The 18029-nt window shown below is 34.6% G+C and overlaps 1 protein-coding gene across 1 annotated transcript; it reads right to left on the reverse strand.

Annotated features, from left to right (window-relative positions):
• Positions 1 to 7472: 7472 nt before the first annotated feature.
• LOC149260554 (protein COBRA-like) lies at positions 7473 to 9811 on the reverse strand. Its single transcript, XM_089460017.1, has 8 exons — positions 9685 to 9811; positions 9377 to 9453; positions 8525 to 8984; positions 8243 to 8418; positions 8070 to 8153; positions 7893 to 7988; positions 7719 to 7780; positions 7473 to 7527 (listed from the first exon to the last, which is right to left on the reverse strand). Exons 1-8 carry the CDS (start codon positions 9809 to 9811, stop codon positions 7473 to 7475), a joined length of 1137 nt encoding a protein of 378 aa, XP_089316143.1.
• Positions 9812 to 18029: the final 8218 nt, after the last annotated feature.

Below are 18029 nucleotides of genomic sequence, written 5' to 3' on the forward strand. Positions count from 1 at the left end.
ACTCTGAACAGACTCATCACAAATATTCTTTAACTGATCACTTATCAAAAGCTTGTGAGGTTTCTTATGTAGCCCGTGAATTATTTTGATTTTAACTGAGGAAGAATCGCTTATTACGTTTGATAACAAAGGCATTAGCAATGGGTTCTACAGCAACCCACTTCCCTTTTCTAGGTACTTGCAAACCATTGACATCGCCTTTCATTAGAATAGTGATGCCACCTGCGTGTAAATGGCTTCTTAAAGCAAGGGTAACATCTGGGTTTGGGCATGGTGGATAGTAATTTACAAGTAACAGCTGTCTGTGTTCCCAAAAAATATTATTCAAGTAATCAGAATGGAGTCCTAGAGCTTCAGAAATTGCAGCCAGCAACCTTAAACACAGTGCCCTCACCTCCACAGTGTACTTGCCTACAATTTCCCTGTAACAAAAGCTTCAATATTATATTAAGCCAAACGAGTTATGATTGCTGCTTTAATGGTTGACATAAGGTTTAATGGCTACCTATAGGCTACAGGTTTTTTAGGCCGAGAGTCGATGACTTCGTGTAATGGAAAACAAGGGTGTCTCAGATAGTCCCTCTAGTTAAGGACTTCATCTTTGTGAATATTGAAGCTTGTAGCAAGCTGAGCCAGTTGCTTTGGATCCTATGAATAGATACATGCATGATCTTCCATCAGCATTTCGAAGAATTCTTTGGCGATTCCCATCATGTTTTTCATCACCCTCTCTGGTACTGCGTGGTTCACTATCTGATCGTATCATGCAGCTTCAACCATATTAATACTGAATTTGAACAATTTTTTTTTAAGAATTAATGTTCATAATTGAGATTTTGGAAGTTTATTGAGAGATATTATGAGATTCAAAATTCAAATCTTCAAAATAGTTGATATCGCAATATCATGAGATTCAAAATTCAAAGCCTCATGAATCCAATCCCTTTCGCAAAAAAAATAATAACTTGGGACATTGGAGATTGAAGGTTGTACCTAGAAAAAACCATCCTCCCAACATGCACATTGGATTTGTTTTATGACAGTGGTTCTGCTAGGGCCATCCAGGTGTTTCAGATCCACCATTGGAATGCTCTCACAGAAAGATACATGAGACATGTTGGGTTGCTCCTAGGGAGGCAAAATATATTTGTTCTGCAACTCAACATTGTTTATTCCATTGCACAGTAGTTTCTCAACACCATTAGCATTGGTCTCAGTGTGAAGATCCATTCTAGAGGACATGCATCTTTATTTCCTCTTGATGTTATTGCAAATACAATATTTTTTCCATATGGATGTTGCATGACTTCTAATCGAAGTTAGAAATTGCAAGTTCGCATTGCAGAAATTGCAATCTGTAGAGCCCCGAATGGAAACAGAGGCTATACGTAGGGTCAACCAATAGTTTTTACCACGGAAACATTGACAGTTGCAACAGAAAGTGTCCCGGATGAAAACAATATTGCAAAGGGAGGATTTGGCCTGTATACAAGGTATTAGCGCTTACTTTATAATATCATTTATTCTGATAGTCTAGCAGGTAAACTGTTCATTGTACAAGCTTTATGTAAACCAATTTCAGAGTTAAAATAAATCCTCAGACATAGCTAGAATTTTCAGAGAAAGTTTTAACAAGCCATAATATATTACAAGCAACAATCATCACAACTAGCATTTCCCCCAACAGTACACAATGAAAGGCACTTGAGCATTCTTGAAATATTTGAAGAGTACAAAAAGTTCTTGTGCAAAATGTACAAGAGTATATAACGGAAAAAACTGTCTTAGCATATAAAAATAACTCTGTAATGGAGTTGAACTAAGATCGCTTAGCCAACTCCACCAATGAAAACATCTGCACAGTACCCAAATCACATATAGAGAGATGCGATAATGCTATTCTAAGCCCCAAATACAAATCAGAATTAAATGTTGGAACTCAAGAGCAAACTCCAATGATACAAAACTAATTGAATCCACCAATCCCTAAATATGCAAAATCATCTTAACAAAGCTATTCAAAAGCATCATCATTGTCTTCTGGAAGGGGTTGGGCCACAACTGCTACAAGTTCTGCCTCGTACCTGACAACATAAAATATTATAAGCCAAAGTTTCAATCTTTTAGAAATGGAACAAATTATTTCAATAAAAGTTAACAAAAAATAATAAGAAAATAGCATTCTACTTACTGCTGTTGGGTTGCAAGGTCTATCTGAACCTCAGGAGGAGCAAGAGCAGGTGACTCCACAAAATGAAGGTTTGGACCCCTATAAAAATAAACCATTATAGAATCAATGCAATTTTTTTAATATAACATTCATGTTAGGGAGCATCAGAAACTAGATTAAAGGCTCACCCTGAGAGCTTCCGTGCCAAGTACAGGAATGGCTTCTCAAAGTTGTAGTTACTTTTTGCAGATATCTCATAGTACTAAAAATTCTTCTTTCTGTGAAAGGTAACTTGCTTAGCTTTCACTTGCCTATTCTTCACATCAACCTTGTTTCCACAAAGAACAATAGGAATGTTCTCACACACCTTGAAATTCACAAAGATATTTAGCTAATCAGTTCAGGCAGTTGTGCCACCACACAATTAAGGAACCTTCATTTCTACTTAGAGATCCAACCCCTCTACAAAAGAGATACTTGCAAAGATCTCTGTGCCATGTTGGGACATTCTTGTAAGTCAATCGTGCAGTAACATCAAACATGATAACTTCACATTGCCCATGAATACTGCAACAAACAAAATCCCAATCAATAAATAAGAAGCAAACAAATAAATAGAAGTGGAAAAACATGGAACCCTCGTCAATTCAATCAAGAAAATGCCAATAGAAATAGGAAAAGCAAACCAGTATTGATCAAAACAACCAATAACAGAGTCTATCTATAAATTCAAAATTAAACTAAATTCAAATTCAAATAAATATAAGTGGAAAAATCCAGAACCCTCGCCAATTCAACGAGGAAAATGGCAACAGAAGTAGGAAAAGCAAACCAGTATTGATCAAAACAACCAATAACATAGTCTTTCTATAAATTCAAAATTAAATTAAATTAAAATTCAAAATAAAGAGACAAAATGAGTAAAACAGAGTGCTGATAAAAAGGAACCAAAAAGGGCTCATAGTTGCTCCATTGTCATTGATATTGAGGTTAAAAGGTGTTGCTGCTGAGCCCACACTACATACATATCAACATGGGAAAATAGAATTGATAAGTCAAAAGTTCTCTTGGGATCGATCCAAGTTTAAATCCATGTAGGACCTTTTTAAACAAAAAGTTGAAAAGGCACCCGAAAAGCTCAAATGTACAGTGCTCCAATCAACAGGTGTCTACTACACTTGCAGAGGATGACAAAAAACACTACTTTCATAAAGTCCCAAGAGATCTGATTTCAAGTGAAAATCAAAATCAGTCTGGCAAAATACAGAAATGGGAAAATAATCAAACTAATTATTGACGTACCTTAACCACATTTTGTCATTAAGCCTTACCTGACTGAGCTATAAAGTTGGGTCAGCATTTCATCCTTGGCTTTCTCAACTTGACAAAGCACCACAACCTGCAAATCATCAAATCATGAATTCAAGTACCATGGACTGAATAAACACTGAGATTCTGTATGGTTGTATTATGTGCTCATCCACATGGATGTCTTACTTTGGGAACATTTACAGCAATACTATTCAGAACATCTTCCACATAACCATGGACTTCTTGAGCCATCATTCTGAGCTCCTCCTTCAGATCTACAGGCCTTCTTACCATGGTTTCCTAGATTATAAACAAGAAAATCAAACTGAGGTTGAATATTAAGTTGGGAAATAATTTTTCTATTCTCATCGTTGTATATGTTCATGATCTCCTAGGCTAAAATGTGTATTGATTCTTAATTATTTAATAGCAAACATTTTGATTATGTACATGTGCAACTTACGATGGAACTTTATGTGCTTCATTGCCTATATGCAAGTGTTTCAGTAAACGCTATAGTTGTTCACGATTATACTTTGGGTTACATAAAGTAGTCTTGGCCTCTGGCCAGCTAAATATTGCCTACCCTCTACCTTATATCTATTTAATTTTTAACAATGGAAATAATTTGTCTTGAAGATCAAAGAAAACTCAAAGGATGTTAGTCCTAGCTAAAAGAAAAGACTAGCAATCTATTTTCATTTTTTGCTAAATAGTTCTCTACCAGAGAAACCATTTTTTTTGGTTACCTGTAATTATTCATAAGTTGAACAATTGTCCAGCAGCACAATGCCTACTTATCTGCAATATAATTTTCCAACAGAAAATAATGTGACTAGCATGCATTTGAATGTAGTTTACTAATTTTTTAACCTTAAACAGACGTGTGAGTACTCGATAGTAAATCAAGACAATTCCATATAACATAATTTAATTCAGTTAATGAAGGCTTCTCACCAGATGATGCCATCATTATGTTAGTGGTTATAATATATACAATGTACAGTTGAGGAGGAACTTCTATTTATGGATATATAACAGTGAACTCAACTCAGCTTGCATTTTATTTGTCTCAAACAACCTATGAAAGGTTTGTTGTAGTATAAAGGGTGCATCTTTATCCAATGCTTTAATTGTCTTTGCAGGTTGACATTGTAATGGGCCAAAGGTTAATGACTCTATCTTCCAGCAAGAATTGGCAAGCAAATGAATTTCACCAATGGCTCCAACATAGAACCAAATTTCAGGAATGGCAGACTAGTGCCTTTCTTGCTAGGAATATCCTAAGAATGGTCCCTTCATGTAGGGGATGTCCCAGCGACATCCAATGAGCCGTTCCCACAAAACTGGAGATGCATCAAATGATATTTGTGGCATTCCTGTTCTCATCCCCATTCCATAGAAAACAGGTAAAAAACATAGGAGAACAGGGATGCCTCAAATATCATTTGAGAATCAAAGTCTATAGAAGGATGTCTCTAGAGGGGCTCAGCACTCTGTTACATTGTTACATTCCAAGGATATGTAATTATTCAGCTTCAGCTTCAGAAGGCTTATTGTAGTGTAACTGCCAGGTAATTTGTCAGAATTACGCCCAAGTTTTACTACTTCAAATGGGAGTCAGAAGTTTGGATTTAAGATGCTACCTTAGCTTTGATAAGTGTTCCATCTCCCAGTTTTACTATAGTTAAAGAAGAATCTGTAGACTGTTGAATGGAAACAACTTTAGCATTGAATCTGATCATTCCTGGAGCCAATTCTTTTGCAAGGGTATCCAGAAGCATACTCCTTTGCACGCATCGAACTTCATGATTTCCGCTGATAGACAGGAAAAGTACTTAGTATTACAAAGCATGCAAAAAAAAAGATGACCAAAATAGTTAATGGGATAGAAAGTACATCATGTCACAAATCACAACATATCTATTTCATGCCCTGCAAAAACTTGTAAACTCAACCACTGAGATAAAATAATGAAATTAAACAGCATTTTGAACTGTTAAAAATAGAAGGAATGAAGGCCAAGTACTATGTAATCCACACAGTCCACCAAGTGAAAAGGCTAGCTGGCCTTGAGCTGCATCTATGGCTCCAGGAATATCATTCACTATCCTGAGTGGGATCACCAATACAAACACAAAAATTATTATTTATTCAACTTATCGACCATTAACTTAAAACAACTGTAAATAACCTAGTAGAATCCAACATAGTTCCATTTAATCTAACATAAGAATGTACAAATCTATCTAATCCGTAAGAATATCAGTTCCATTTAATCTAACCTAAAGATAGTATAAATCTATCTAAACCTGAAAAATATCACATCTCAATGCTTAAAAGTCAGTATTTAAAAAAAACTGACAAAAAAATCTCGGTTCAAGAGTTTATCACCTTAGGTAAAAACAACTAAAAAAGTAAAACAATTAAAAAAAGTAAAAAAGTAAAACAAAATAAATTAACCTCACAAGCTAGAAGAGACTAATCTTAACTAAACCTAAAACCAAAAAAGTTTACACCTAAAATGATTCATCTTAACTTCATGTTATCTTTAAGATGATGAGAACAAAAAAATTACTAAAACAAAAAATATTAACCTAGTAAACTAGAATACATTAATCTTCATCAAACCTATTAAAAAAGCATCTTAATCTCAAAGAATATATCAACTTAAGCAAAATATAGGAGAAAATAAATAAATAAACCATCTTAATCTAATACACTATGATAGAATTTTCTTAACCATTAAAGTCCACAAAAATCCATGATGTATTAAAGCCAAATGAAAATTAGAGTAGATCCAACTGAACTACGATCTATCCATCAACCAGCTGCAAACCTCAAAGAGATACCAAATTATAAGAAAAACTATGAATAAACTCCCATTACCAATACCAACCAACATTATATCCATCTTTATCAATCTATTTTTAAGCTGGGTCCAAAGTTCACTGAGATACCAAATTTAAAGAACTACCATAAATAATAGATCCATTTTCACCAGATCTATTTTTGTTAACCAGAATAAAATAATAACTGTGTGCAAACCTCATATTCAAAAATTTGAATCTATTATTCTCTAGTACCAATTATATGGTATTTTGACAAGACAAACACTGTTATTTTAATGTTTTAAAAGTGAATATACGATCGCTAGGTTTTTGAAAATACTCAAAATATTTATTAAATAATACTTGATTGTCCAAAGACTATTATTTCGAACTGAATATTTATTAGATAGTGTTTCCCAGGCCAAAAAAAAAAGATGTCTTAACCTTGAAGATGGATCTATTAAGTTATTAACTCTAGTTGCAGACCTGAATGTTTTAACCTTGAATCTATTAGCTCTTGCTGAAAAGAAAAAAATGTTTCTTAGATAGTGTTACAGTCCAGAAGCAAACAACCTTGAATCTATTAGTGCTTGCCACAGATCTCAATGTTTTACCCTTGAACCTATGAACTCCATGTGCAAACCTGAATATTTATTACATAGTGTTTGACATGCAAAGACATTAAGGTCTTAGCATCCTACTTTACTTTTAATCCTTTCTAGTAGCATAGCTTTTGGTGCCTATGTTAGTGTTACAATGGTACAACTGTGCATTATACAGCTGGGATGACTAGGACAGTGTATTGGCCCATATAAAAATACTAAATAGTATGGTGTGGCAAATATGCAATGAAGTGGTGATAGTACAAATGAAAAAGGAGGAAGAGGAAGTGCTGGCAACTCTATGTGAGGATGGGAATGACTCAACTTCTATGTATGTGCCATTTTGTGGCAGCACTGAGTACATTGAATATGGACAAAGGTAGTGAGTTCATTGAATATGGACAATGGCACAACATGATCTAAACCGGTGCCATTGTTTAGACACCATCAAGTTATAATTGAATGTGAGCACTACCAAATAAAATCAGACCTATCTAGTCTAATATGCACTAGAAAGTTTGATAAGATTGCAGAGGTTGTGAAGCTCAAGCATGCATATTAGAATACTAAAACTGGAGATATGAACTCTGCAACCTCGATGTGCATATCAGACCTGGTAATAATAACCAAATATTATTACCATTAGAGTGTCTCTCTTTCAATTTTTTGCAGTGTATTGTTTTTTTAGTGTATTTTCTGTATAAATTGAAGAGAGCAGAAGGGTAAGAATTTATTATACCAGTGAAGCCATTCTTGCATGTTTGTATAAATTGAAGAAAGGAGAAGGGACAGAATTTATTATACCAGTGAACCCATTCCCACATGTTGGGTTCGCTTGGACCAGGAGCATCCGAGTCTATCATTACCTGATCAAATGTAAATGAATGCATTCATAGAAGACCAATAACAAATTTATATGTAAATATTCATTCTATGAAACCAGAGGTGCTGGAATAAAATTATTGATGAAATGGGTACCAGAGTATAGAGACTCTCGTCGAAGTGTCGACCCACTATTTGCACATTGGGGTGATCAATAGTAGCAGAGGGCTTGATCTCGCAGCCATTGGTGACCTACTTGGATCCATAGTAGACGGCCATGTCCATTGAAGGCACGAGCATGTCAATAACATTGCCTATCACTCTTCCTACTACCAGGGGATCTGTTGAACGAGCCATTGCAACATAGATGAATCCCAATTTTGATTCCTGATTGCCTTCCTTCTCCTTTCTCACCTCCTTCAAATTCATAGTCGAAGTCGATTCAAGTTAAGTGGCGAATATAGTGGAGGTGTCTTATGGAATGTAAATAAATTGAATGAATTTGCAAGGGAATAAGAATCATACTCAATACAAGTAGGTTGAGTTATGTTGTTCCAGCAAGTGCAGGTGCAAGTAGGGCATGGTGTTATAGTATCATTATAGAACGATGATAAGGAGACACAACATGTTGAACTTTTCTGAGCCAGGAACTGAGAATATGTGCATGTTACATTCCATGTCACTGCACAAGGACAAGGGAAATTCAAATATAAGACTTAGCTAGCTCAGAGTGAAACACATAACATTCACAAATATATAAATTATGAGGGATTATAATAGTGTATTACTCAGAACTTGAGTGGTTCTGTGGCGATCTGGACTAAAGAACAGGCTGGGTTTAACAATCTTAGCAGGGCCACAAGTATAACCCGGTCCTGGAGCCTTCAAAGTGAAATTCTTTGGCAATTTGACAGTTTTGTTAGTGGTCCCTGAATTGCCCACACTAACTTGGAAGGATGCGATGGAATTTGGAGGATCCTGAGCCCAAGATGCCAATGCTCCACCTTTGCAGCAATTAGTAAATTGCTGATTGTAAGGCACACCTGGTAAGAGATCAACAATGGTGGGGTCCTTCTTGCAACAGTGTGGAACACCTGCTTTCCATTTGGAGCAATCTCCTTGCTCTGTTGTCTGGCCACCAACCACAGCCCAGATGACCTCCTTTTTTTCCCAGTGCCAACCCAAAGTCCATCCTGGGGGGCTTGGTATATGGCGGTACTGCTGAAAATTGTGCATGGTCATGGCCACCTACAGAGGGAAGCTCATTAGACTCAGCAAAGAGTAAAATAATTTCTAGCATGAAGATTTTCAGGGAATTTTTAGTAAATTGTACCAATGTTTCTAGTGAATACTTACTTAATTTCAGGGACATAAAGCTAATTAAAAATGAGTGAAGTATTTACTCAAAATATCGAACATACCAATCAATACAACGCAATTTATCAGAAATTTTTATCAATATCAAAATAAACTCTACCTGACTTGAAGGTTTTCCAAATTTTTCATCATGTCAAGCTTTGAGAATTTAACTTGTAGGCTACTAGGAATGAAATTCAGAAAAGCTCAACATCTATTTCAGGAAAATGAGGAAAGGGAATTATAATTCAAGACCTATTTGATGAAAGGGCATTACTTGGAACATATCCATCTGAAGTCCGAGACACAATATCCCATTTGATCGTTATGTTACTGTTTGGATCCATTGGATCATAAGTACCTATAAAGCACACAATGTAGATAAATTTTAAGTTAATATTGTATTCATATCCTTGATAAGGATGGAAAGGTTTAAGAATAGAAATTGATCTTAAAACTTAAAAATTTTCCAAATTTTATGGTAAAAATAAGTTTATATTATAAATCTTAGCGTGTTATAGAAAACAAACTGCAAAATTTAAACATGTAAAATGGAAACTAGCAAAATTTAACCCTTGAATTGAAACATCACCTGCAGGTGAAAATGCAATAGCCAAGATAGTGAATGCCAAGAAAAACCCAGCTGCATTGCTGATCAACATATGGCAATTCTGCATGCAACTTCCTCCCTCTGAAGACTTTAAATCTCTTCTCTCCATGATGCCTTTGATATTATCAATTAATGAATCAGGCAGAAACCCCAGAGGAAGAGTTCAACAACCCTTCTGAGCAGCTGCAGCTCCACAAATGTAATGGGAATGGGAATGGAGAAAACATTAGTTTATGATGAAGAACCAATAACTGAAGTGTATAAACCTGCAGGCCTGTAATGGTTGGTTGCTTCATTCTTCAAACAGAGTAGTGAAAGTGGAGAAGAACAGTGCTTGCCAAAAGCCAGGGAAGAAGAACAGCAACAACAACTGGCAGACCAAAGAAACTATTAACTCTGAGGCCAAGAGTGACATAAAAGAATGGGAAAAAGCAGTAAAAATATCCAAAGAAATGATTAACTCTGAGGCCAAGAGTGACATAAAAGAATTGGAAAAAGCAGTAAAAATATCTTCAAGAGTGACATAAAAGAATGGGAAAAAGCAGTAAAAACTCAACCGATATTTGGAAAAAGTAGTCACACTTCAAATCACAAATGCATTTTCCTTATTTTCGCTCAGAGTTGTTGTCTCTGTATCAAAACTGGGCTCTAAAAGATGCCCATACCCAATCTGCAACTTGACCTTGCACACATTGAATCTACGGCCAAATCAATACTTTATAAGGCATCTAAGATTGATTTCTATTTTTCGTAAATAAATCTGAATCCCCTTTCATGCTGTATATACAAGATCTGTGTGATAAAGCTGTGGTAGTTGAATAGATGTGGGGGATTTGGATTGGGGCACTCTACGTATTTTAACCCCTTCTCTATTGACATTACAAGTTTATACTTGTGTAATTTTCCTCACCCGTCTAGTGTTATTGGCCACAATATTCTTGGCATGATTTATGTCTTCCTTTGAGTGCTACAGGTCCAAAACAGTGGAAATTGAGGCACCTCTTAACCAATATTACAGGCCTGTATCTTTTGAGACCTAATGATTCAACACCAGAAACTATTCCATAGTAAACCTGCTTTCACAATCCTCGATCTAGAATTGGTGTGATTTACACATGAATTGGAGTTTAGCTACAATGTGCTCAAAGTAGTTTCTTTTTGGCATCATATTTATCCAAATTCTAATATATAACCAGGAAATTCATCCAAATTATTGACTATCACCCAAAGAATCAGCGATGTCAATCAAAACAATTAGGAGATTGTCATGGAGTTAGCTTCCTCAATAGTAATAGCACCATAATATTTTCTTCATGAAAGGTGTGCATAATCTTCTGCAAATAATAATGCAGCGACTATGAATGCAAGAATGCTCGCATTTAGGGTTCAGAATCTAAAGCTAGATAAGGTTGCATATTAACATGAACAATAGCAGGTAAAGGATATTCCATTGTTTTTCCAGAGCCTGTATCAACAATACTAATCAAATTTCGTTGTTTGCAAGCCATGGGCTGCAAATATTGTTCCATTGTAAGAACATCAAAACCCATAGCACATGTTTCATTCATTGTTTGCTTTATCTCTTTATCAGATTCTTCAAGACCCAACATTCTGGAAGATTTGGTCACCATTTCTCCCTTGAATCCCTTCACATTCTTCAATATAAGTAAGCTCTAGTCATACCCTCATCAACATATCTACATTGATGAATTTGAGCAATAATGGCCCTCCAACCTTACGGTTGTCAACATCTTGATGTCATATTAGCTAAACACTTGCACACCTTTCAGGATCACGATGAATAAGCTGGGCTATTTTTGGTTGACCACATGGATTTACAGCTTCTTGTCCTCCTTGAGTTGTAACAGTTGTATGTTGAAACCACAAGCTGTTAGTGGAGGGGAGTACTGGCTGTAAGTGGTTTTTATGAAGGGGCCTCTGTTGTTTACCATGTAGTGTTGTTTACTAAATACTAATCAGTACAGATAGGTGTCCATGAGGTATGTATAATAATTTTCTTTTAAAGGGTCCATCATAAGATGTAGTAGGGTTGAATTTATGGGTTTATATTTTAAGAAATACCCTAGTATTTAGAAACCTTAATCTTAAGTATTTGTTCCCTATGATTTGATTTCTAGGGCATGGGATAAACTCTAGAATGACATAAAGGGAAAAGAGTATGATCTAAGGTTTGAATTTAAGAAACCCTAAAAAGGCCTCTTGATTACATAAAAACCCTAGAAAAGTAACTTGACATCATGTTTTGGAATAATATATTGCTTGGGTTACTTGTTAAAATAGTATTGTATGTACAAGAAGAAAAAAACGGATGGGGTGATCCATTTGAAGGCATGATGTAGCTCTTCGTAACACCTCATAAATCATGGAGTCGTTGTGCAAAAATGTTATTAAATATATGCCCTAGATTTCTCAACAAATAACATAATCAAACTCACACAAATAAATGGTTGAATCTTACATTTTGCATAACATTAGATGTATATGGGGGCATTAATGATCCCTGCATGCCAACATTGGTTGTATTGAGGGGCATAAATGAATCCTGCATGCCAACGAAATGCACGCTTAGTGAAAACACAAATATTAATAAATATATGTAGTGAAATAAGTTAACTAAATGCACAAAAAGATTGATCAAGTTTTACCACTATCATTACCTTAGATGTATTATAGGGTGTTATAGGGGCTGGAATGACTTTAGCAATTGCCTACATTCAAAAAACATAAATTAGCATAATATAATAAGGAATATAAGATAGTTGAACATATAAAAGACAATATTCAAGCTTACCTCATGCATCATCATAGCAACGTCTTGCCCTCGTGCATTTGTTAACATTTCCATAAAAGTAGTGAATATCATTGAATCCCCCATAGTAGCATCGGTAACACCCATGGGTACATTCTTAAGAAAACACATAATAACATAAAAATAAGAAAACCTTGATCAAAAAACCGATAAAAAAATAGAATTGGTAACACCAAATATATATGTCTTTCAAGTAAAACCTTAAACATTCAAATTACTTGATGTTCATTACAATTAAAAACTCAATACTTAACTTGTAAAGAAAAATTATATTGCAGTGAATCCTTATAACCATCTTAAAGTAAACATAGTGATCGAAAAATGTCATCCTCACAAGTAAAACATTAAACATTCAAATTACTTAATGTTCATTATAATTAAAAACTCATATGTCTAATTTGTAAAGAAAAATTATATTGTAGTGAATCCTTAAAACTATCTTAAAGTATAAATAGTGATCATAAAATGTCATTCTCGGATGAAATCTCCTCATCTGATGGCATATATACCCCATCATTAATAGACCCTAAATCCACAAATAAATTAATACCATCATTTTCATAGTCTTCATCACCTTCAACTACAGGTAAATTAAAATCAATGAATTCATCATCTTCATGGATTTGATGCCCATGTGGTTGTTCATGTCCTTCAGAAACTTCAATAAACTCGTCTTGGTCTTCATCTTGGTGATATGCATCATTGACAATAAATTCTTCATCATCTCCATCTTGGCCATCTATGTCTTCAGGGGGAAATTCTGCATCTTCAAGTAAATCATGGTCCTCTACATCTTGAACAAATGTTACTCTTCTTTCTCTTGGATCATAATCAATAAAAAATGACCAACCAGGTTGTTCTAAATTTGGAATGAGAAAATTTTGGTCACATTGAATTGGAAACACATAAGGTTCAAAAGTGGCTTCAAACCTAGATGTATTGATCATGTGGAATCCATTATCATGGAGCAAGATAGTTTTTTCTTCTCCCACTTCAATAAGCTTGTACCATTCAACACGAAAAATAACTTTCTTGAAAGACATAAAATCAAGCTCGATAATGTCCTCCAACACTCCATAGTAGCGAAGTGTTCTTGTGATTGGTTGTCTATCATTTGCATGTGAACGACATTCCACCTCAAATGATGCTGAAACTCCACAATCATAAGTTTTCTCTTTTCATCAACTTTTCTGATGCGAAAATGATGACCAAAATTCCACATTCCTTTGTAATATCTTACCTAAATTCATATAAATATCAACTAATTAGATTCAAGGATATGAAATCTAACAAAAAATTTATTAAATATGTGCAATATATTAATATATATCACCTCCCCATTTATGGATCCTTTAATGAAATTCAATTGTTGTTGTGTTACTCTATTATAATTTCCCTTTTGTTGCCTCGTGTTCAATATTGGCCTTTAGCCAATTCCACGAGCATCTCTCTGGCCTCTTTCTTTTATGGCTTGCAGGCAATCCTCGAGTAGTGTTTTGACCATGTCTATTATATATATTGGCCCATGCATTTTCATCTTCTAATTTCTTTTTTTCAGCGTACTTCTCCATCCATTCCAACATAAATTCAAAATTGTATGCAACATACAAATGTAATGCCTCCCACTCCTTCACATATACAATGATTTTTTTTTTCGTTCAATGAATTAATAATTATTTAAAGCCATGTAATATAAAACTTAAGATACAAATAACTCGTAACATTTTTTTATACCTTTTATCTTATTTGAAGTCCCTTCTCCCTCTAATTTTTCTCCTTCAAATGGTTGAGATTGGCTATAATTCCAAAATCCTTGAGCTTCAAGATGCAATTGAGGTAAGTACTCACTCAAATGAACCATGGCCTGGAAAACCATGTACCCCTCAACTATGGACCCTTCTGGTCAAGCCTTTTTCCTCACAAATTGTTTCAAGACCTTCATATATCTCTCCACGAGCCACATTGTTCGAATATGAATAGGACCACACTGTTCAATCTCTTCTACTAGGTGTGCGAGGTAGTGATCTTGAGAATTAAAGAAGCTTGGAGGGAAGCACATTTGAATATCACACATCAAAAGTTAAACATTCCTCTTCCAATACTTCAAGTCATCCTGATGTTTCTCTTTAGATGAGACCCGCCTACAAGTATTACAATAAAGACTTGTTATTTCTTGTAAACTAAAAGTAGAAACTCATATAAAGGCATAACCAATGTTGCACTTCAAATGATAAGAGTAATGGAAGAGTATGCATGATGGATTGAAAAATACCTCAGATATTTACATAATTTGTAAATAGTCAAAGTGACATTGTGGTCAAAAGTACTTGGTATTGCTACCGGCAACACATACTGCATGACCATTGACAAATAACCATGTTCAAATATGCATAAACTAATTTCATCACTATACTAGCATGTCTATTAACAAATAACCATGTTCAAATATGCATGAACTGATATTATCACTAGGATATACAATTTTATAATTAAGTTTCCAACAAATATAACATGTGACAACGTTACCTTTATCCAATTGTGCCAATCATGTGTTTTTAGGCCTGAGAACTCTAATCCATCTCTTGTGAATAATTTTTTGAATGTCGCACCAAAGCCAGAAGGAAATCTTATGCTTTTCATAGTAGAAATGATGTTTTCTTTCTCATTTTATGTATATGTCCATGGAGCATGAACATATGAGTTGTCTTCGTGCAACCACATGTTCAGCATGATATTGGCAACTCAAAGGTCCTTTCTTAACTTTATTTGTGCTTCAATGTTATTTCCATTTAGATGTTTCCACAAGCACTCTGCCACATTTTTCCCGATGTGCATAATATCAAATAGGTGGGCTATTGGCAAGCTCTCATAATATTCTAATTTGTAGAAAATAGAGAGTCTTTTCATTCCTAGGGGAAAGCCTGTCCCTTCTTTTTTGTCATACATCGCTTTCCACCTAGCAGGGTTCATCTTTATTGGCTTCCTCATTTCCACTTCCTTTCCATTGAAAATATGTTTATCATGCACTCGATAGCGATGATTTTGTGGTAAGAATTGTCGATACTCATCATAGACAGTTTTATTGAGATCCCTTGACTGCCTATGCAATAATTTTGGCCCACATGATGGACAGCCATGTTTCCCCTTTGTTTGTAGTCCTAAAATAAGATTGGAACCCATATTTAGTAAATGCTAAAATGAACATAATAATTATAAATGTAATTTATATTATATTACCACAACAAATAGAGAGCCTCGGGACATCATGAATTGTCCAGATAAGAATCGCATGAAATAGGAAGTTTCTATCATTGATAGGTCTTGATACATCAAACATATTTACACCATCCCATAATTCATGAAGCTCATCAATGAGGGGCTCCATGTATACATCCATATCCTTTACCTGATATTTCCCTAAGTGAAAAAAGAGTTATTTATTAGGATTAACTGAATTGAAATATTTTTATATAATCTTCAAGAAAACATTGCACTCACATGTTCTAGTACCTGGTATGATAAGAGTTAACATTGCATGTTCCTTTTTCATTGCCATCCAAGGGGGGAGATTGTTCTTTATAATTAACATTGGCCAAACAGAATATGTTGTTTTAAGATCTCCAAAAGGATTTACGCCATCCATTGCTAGATAAATTCTTGCATTCCTTGGCTCATTTCTTAAATGTGGCCATTTTACCTCAATATCTTTCCAATATTTACTATCTGCAACCATACGCATGACACCATCTTGGCTCCTCCCTTGTGCATGATGATCCATATATTTTTCCAACTCCTTGCATTTGAACATTCTCTCAAACCTTGGCTTTAGTGGAATGTGTCGTAATACTTTATAAGGAACCTTCTTGGATAATTGATCTTGACGATACCTATTTGTGTGACACTTTGGGCATTGTTGTAAATTTGCATTATTTCCATAGTACAATATATGGTCATTTGGACATGCATCATATGTCTTGTACTCCATTCCAATGTCTTTCATTATTTAAGATACTTCTCTATGAGAATGAGGCAACTTATTGTCCTTTGCAAGTATTTTGTTTGCCGAAAGTCTGCATAGTGCAAAAAATGATTTTTATAAGTATACACAATATTCAAAACTTTTAAGACATCTAGAGAATTAATTTTTAGGAATATCAATCGAACCTTAATATATCAGTAAAGCATGTGTTTGTCAGTCCATGTGTAACCTTCAAGTTCAACAACAACATAAGTGTCGCCAATATAGAAGATTCAGCATTTGCATAAAGAGGTGTCCTAGCCAAATGAGCTAGGGGTGAATCAACAACTTCTTCAAAAGATGTGTAGAAGTCTTGGATAAATTCATTGACACCAGCCTCATTTATCTGCGAAGTGGCTTCTTCCATAAATGTGTCTTGTCCTTCATCTTGAGAGTCGCTATTATCAATATCATCCATTGGTTCTTCATGAATATTGGGAACTGGAAGCGGCTTTTCATAAATAAAAAAATCAAATGAAATGATCAATAATAATGTATTAAATAATGTGCATATTTATTTATTATAAGAATAACAATTTGTTAATTATAATGTACCTCTTCTATATAAACTCCATGTTCCAATCTATGGATACCAACAAGCCTTCGCTTCTTTAGTTTCCTATTTTGGCACATTTTGCAACTGCAATATATCATTTCATTGAAGTATTCATCTATACCTGGAGTAGGTCTTGTTTCCCGTTCATCTGAATATTCAGATGATGATGTGCTATTTCCCTGAATGCACCATGTTTTTTAAACAATAAGACTGCAATTTTTAACTTGGGTATTACTTATTTTTCAAGAGAACATGACCAATGAATAAACCTAGGGAGTGAATCTATGAATATGTAGTTTTTCAATGTATTTTTTGGCTCTTTGATCACTTAATTGTTTGTACTTTTGTTTTTTTGTTTTTTCAAGGTAGTGTTTAGTGCTTCTGTAGGAATTAGATATGAAAAGAACTGAGAACTAGGTTCAAAACCCTGAACAAAACTCTACCAATGTGTTGAGTGAGCATTGAAGATCTGTCCAACACTTTGAGGCAAGCTTATCAGAGTGTTCCAACAAGCATTTAACTAGTCACAAACAAACTTTTGAAGTATCATTTTAAAGTTATTTCTAAAAACAAATCCAACCTCTAACTAAATCAACAACATAAATAATACAAATACCAAAAGCAACATAAATACCTGGTCTGCCATTTTGTATAGAATAATGTAATAGAAATCTGCGAAGAAAAGTTTGTGGACACTAGTTAGGATCATTACATAAATAAATGTTGAAATATATGACAAGTAGGAACTTTACCAATTGGATAATCCTTTGAAGACCCCTGAGGTTACAGAGGGATATAATATAGCTGTGGAAAAGAATAAAGTTGAATATGGAGCATGCCAGGAAAGCATTTTTATTGTTGATGGCATAACTGATGCAAGTCCAATTAGAGAACAATTGTTTGATATGGACAACAATGAAAAA

This window comes from Pinus tabuliformis, chromosome 6 (assembly GCF_031772625.1).
Source record: "Pinus tabuliformis cultivar Carrire ecotype Pingquan chromosome 6, CPIR1, whole genome shotgun sequence".
Lineage (NCBI taxonomy): Eukaryota > Viridiplantae > Streptophyta > Pinopsida > Pinales > Pinaceae > Pinus > Pinus tabuliformis.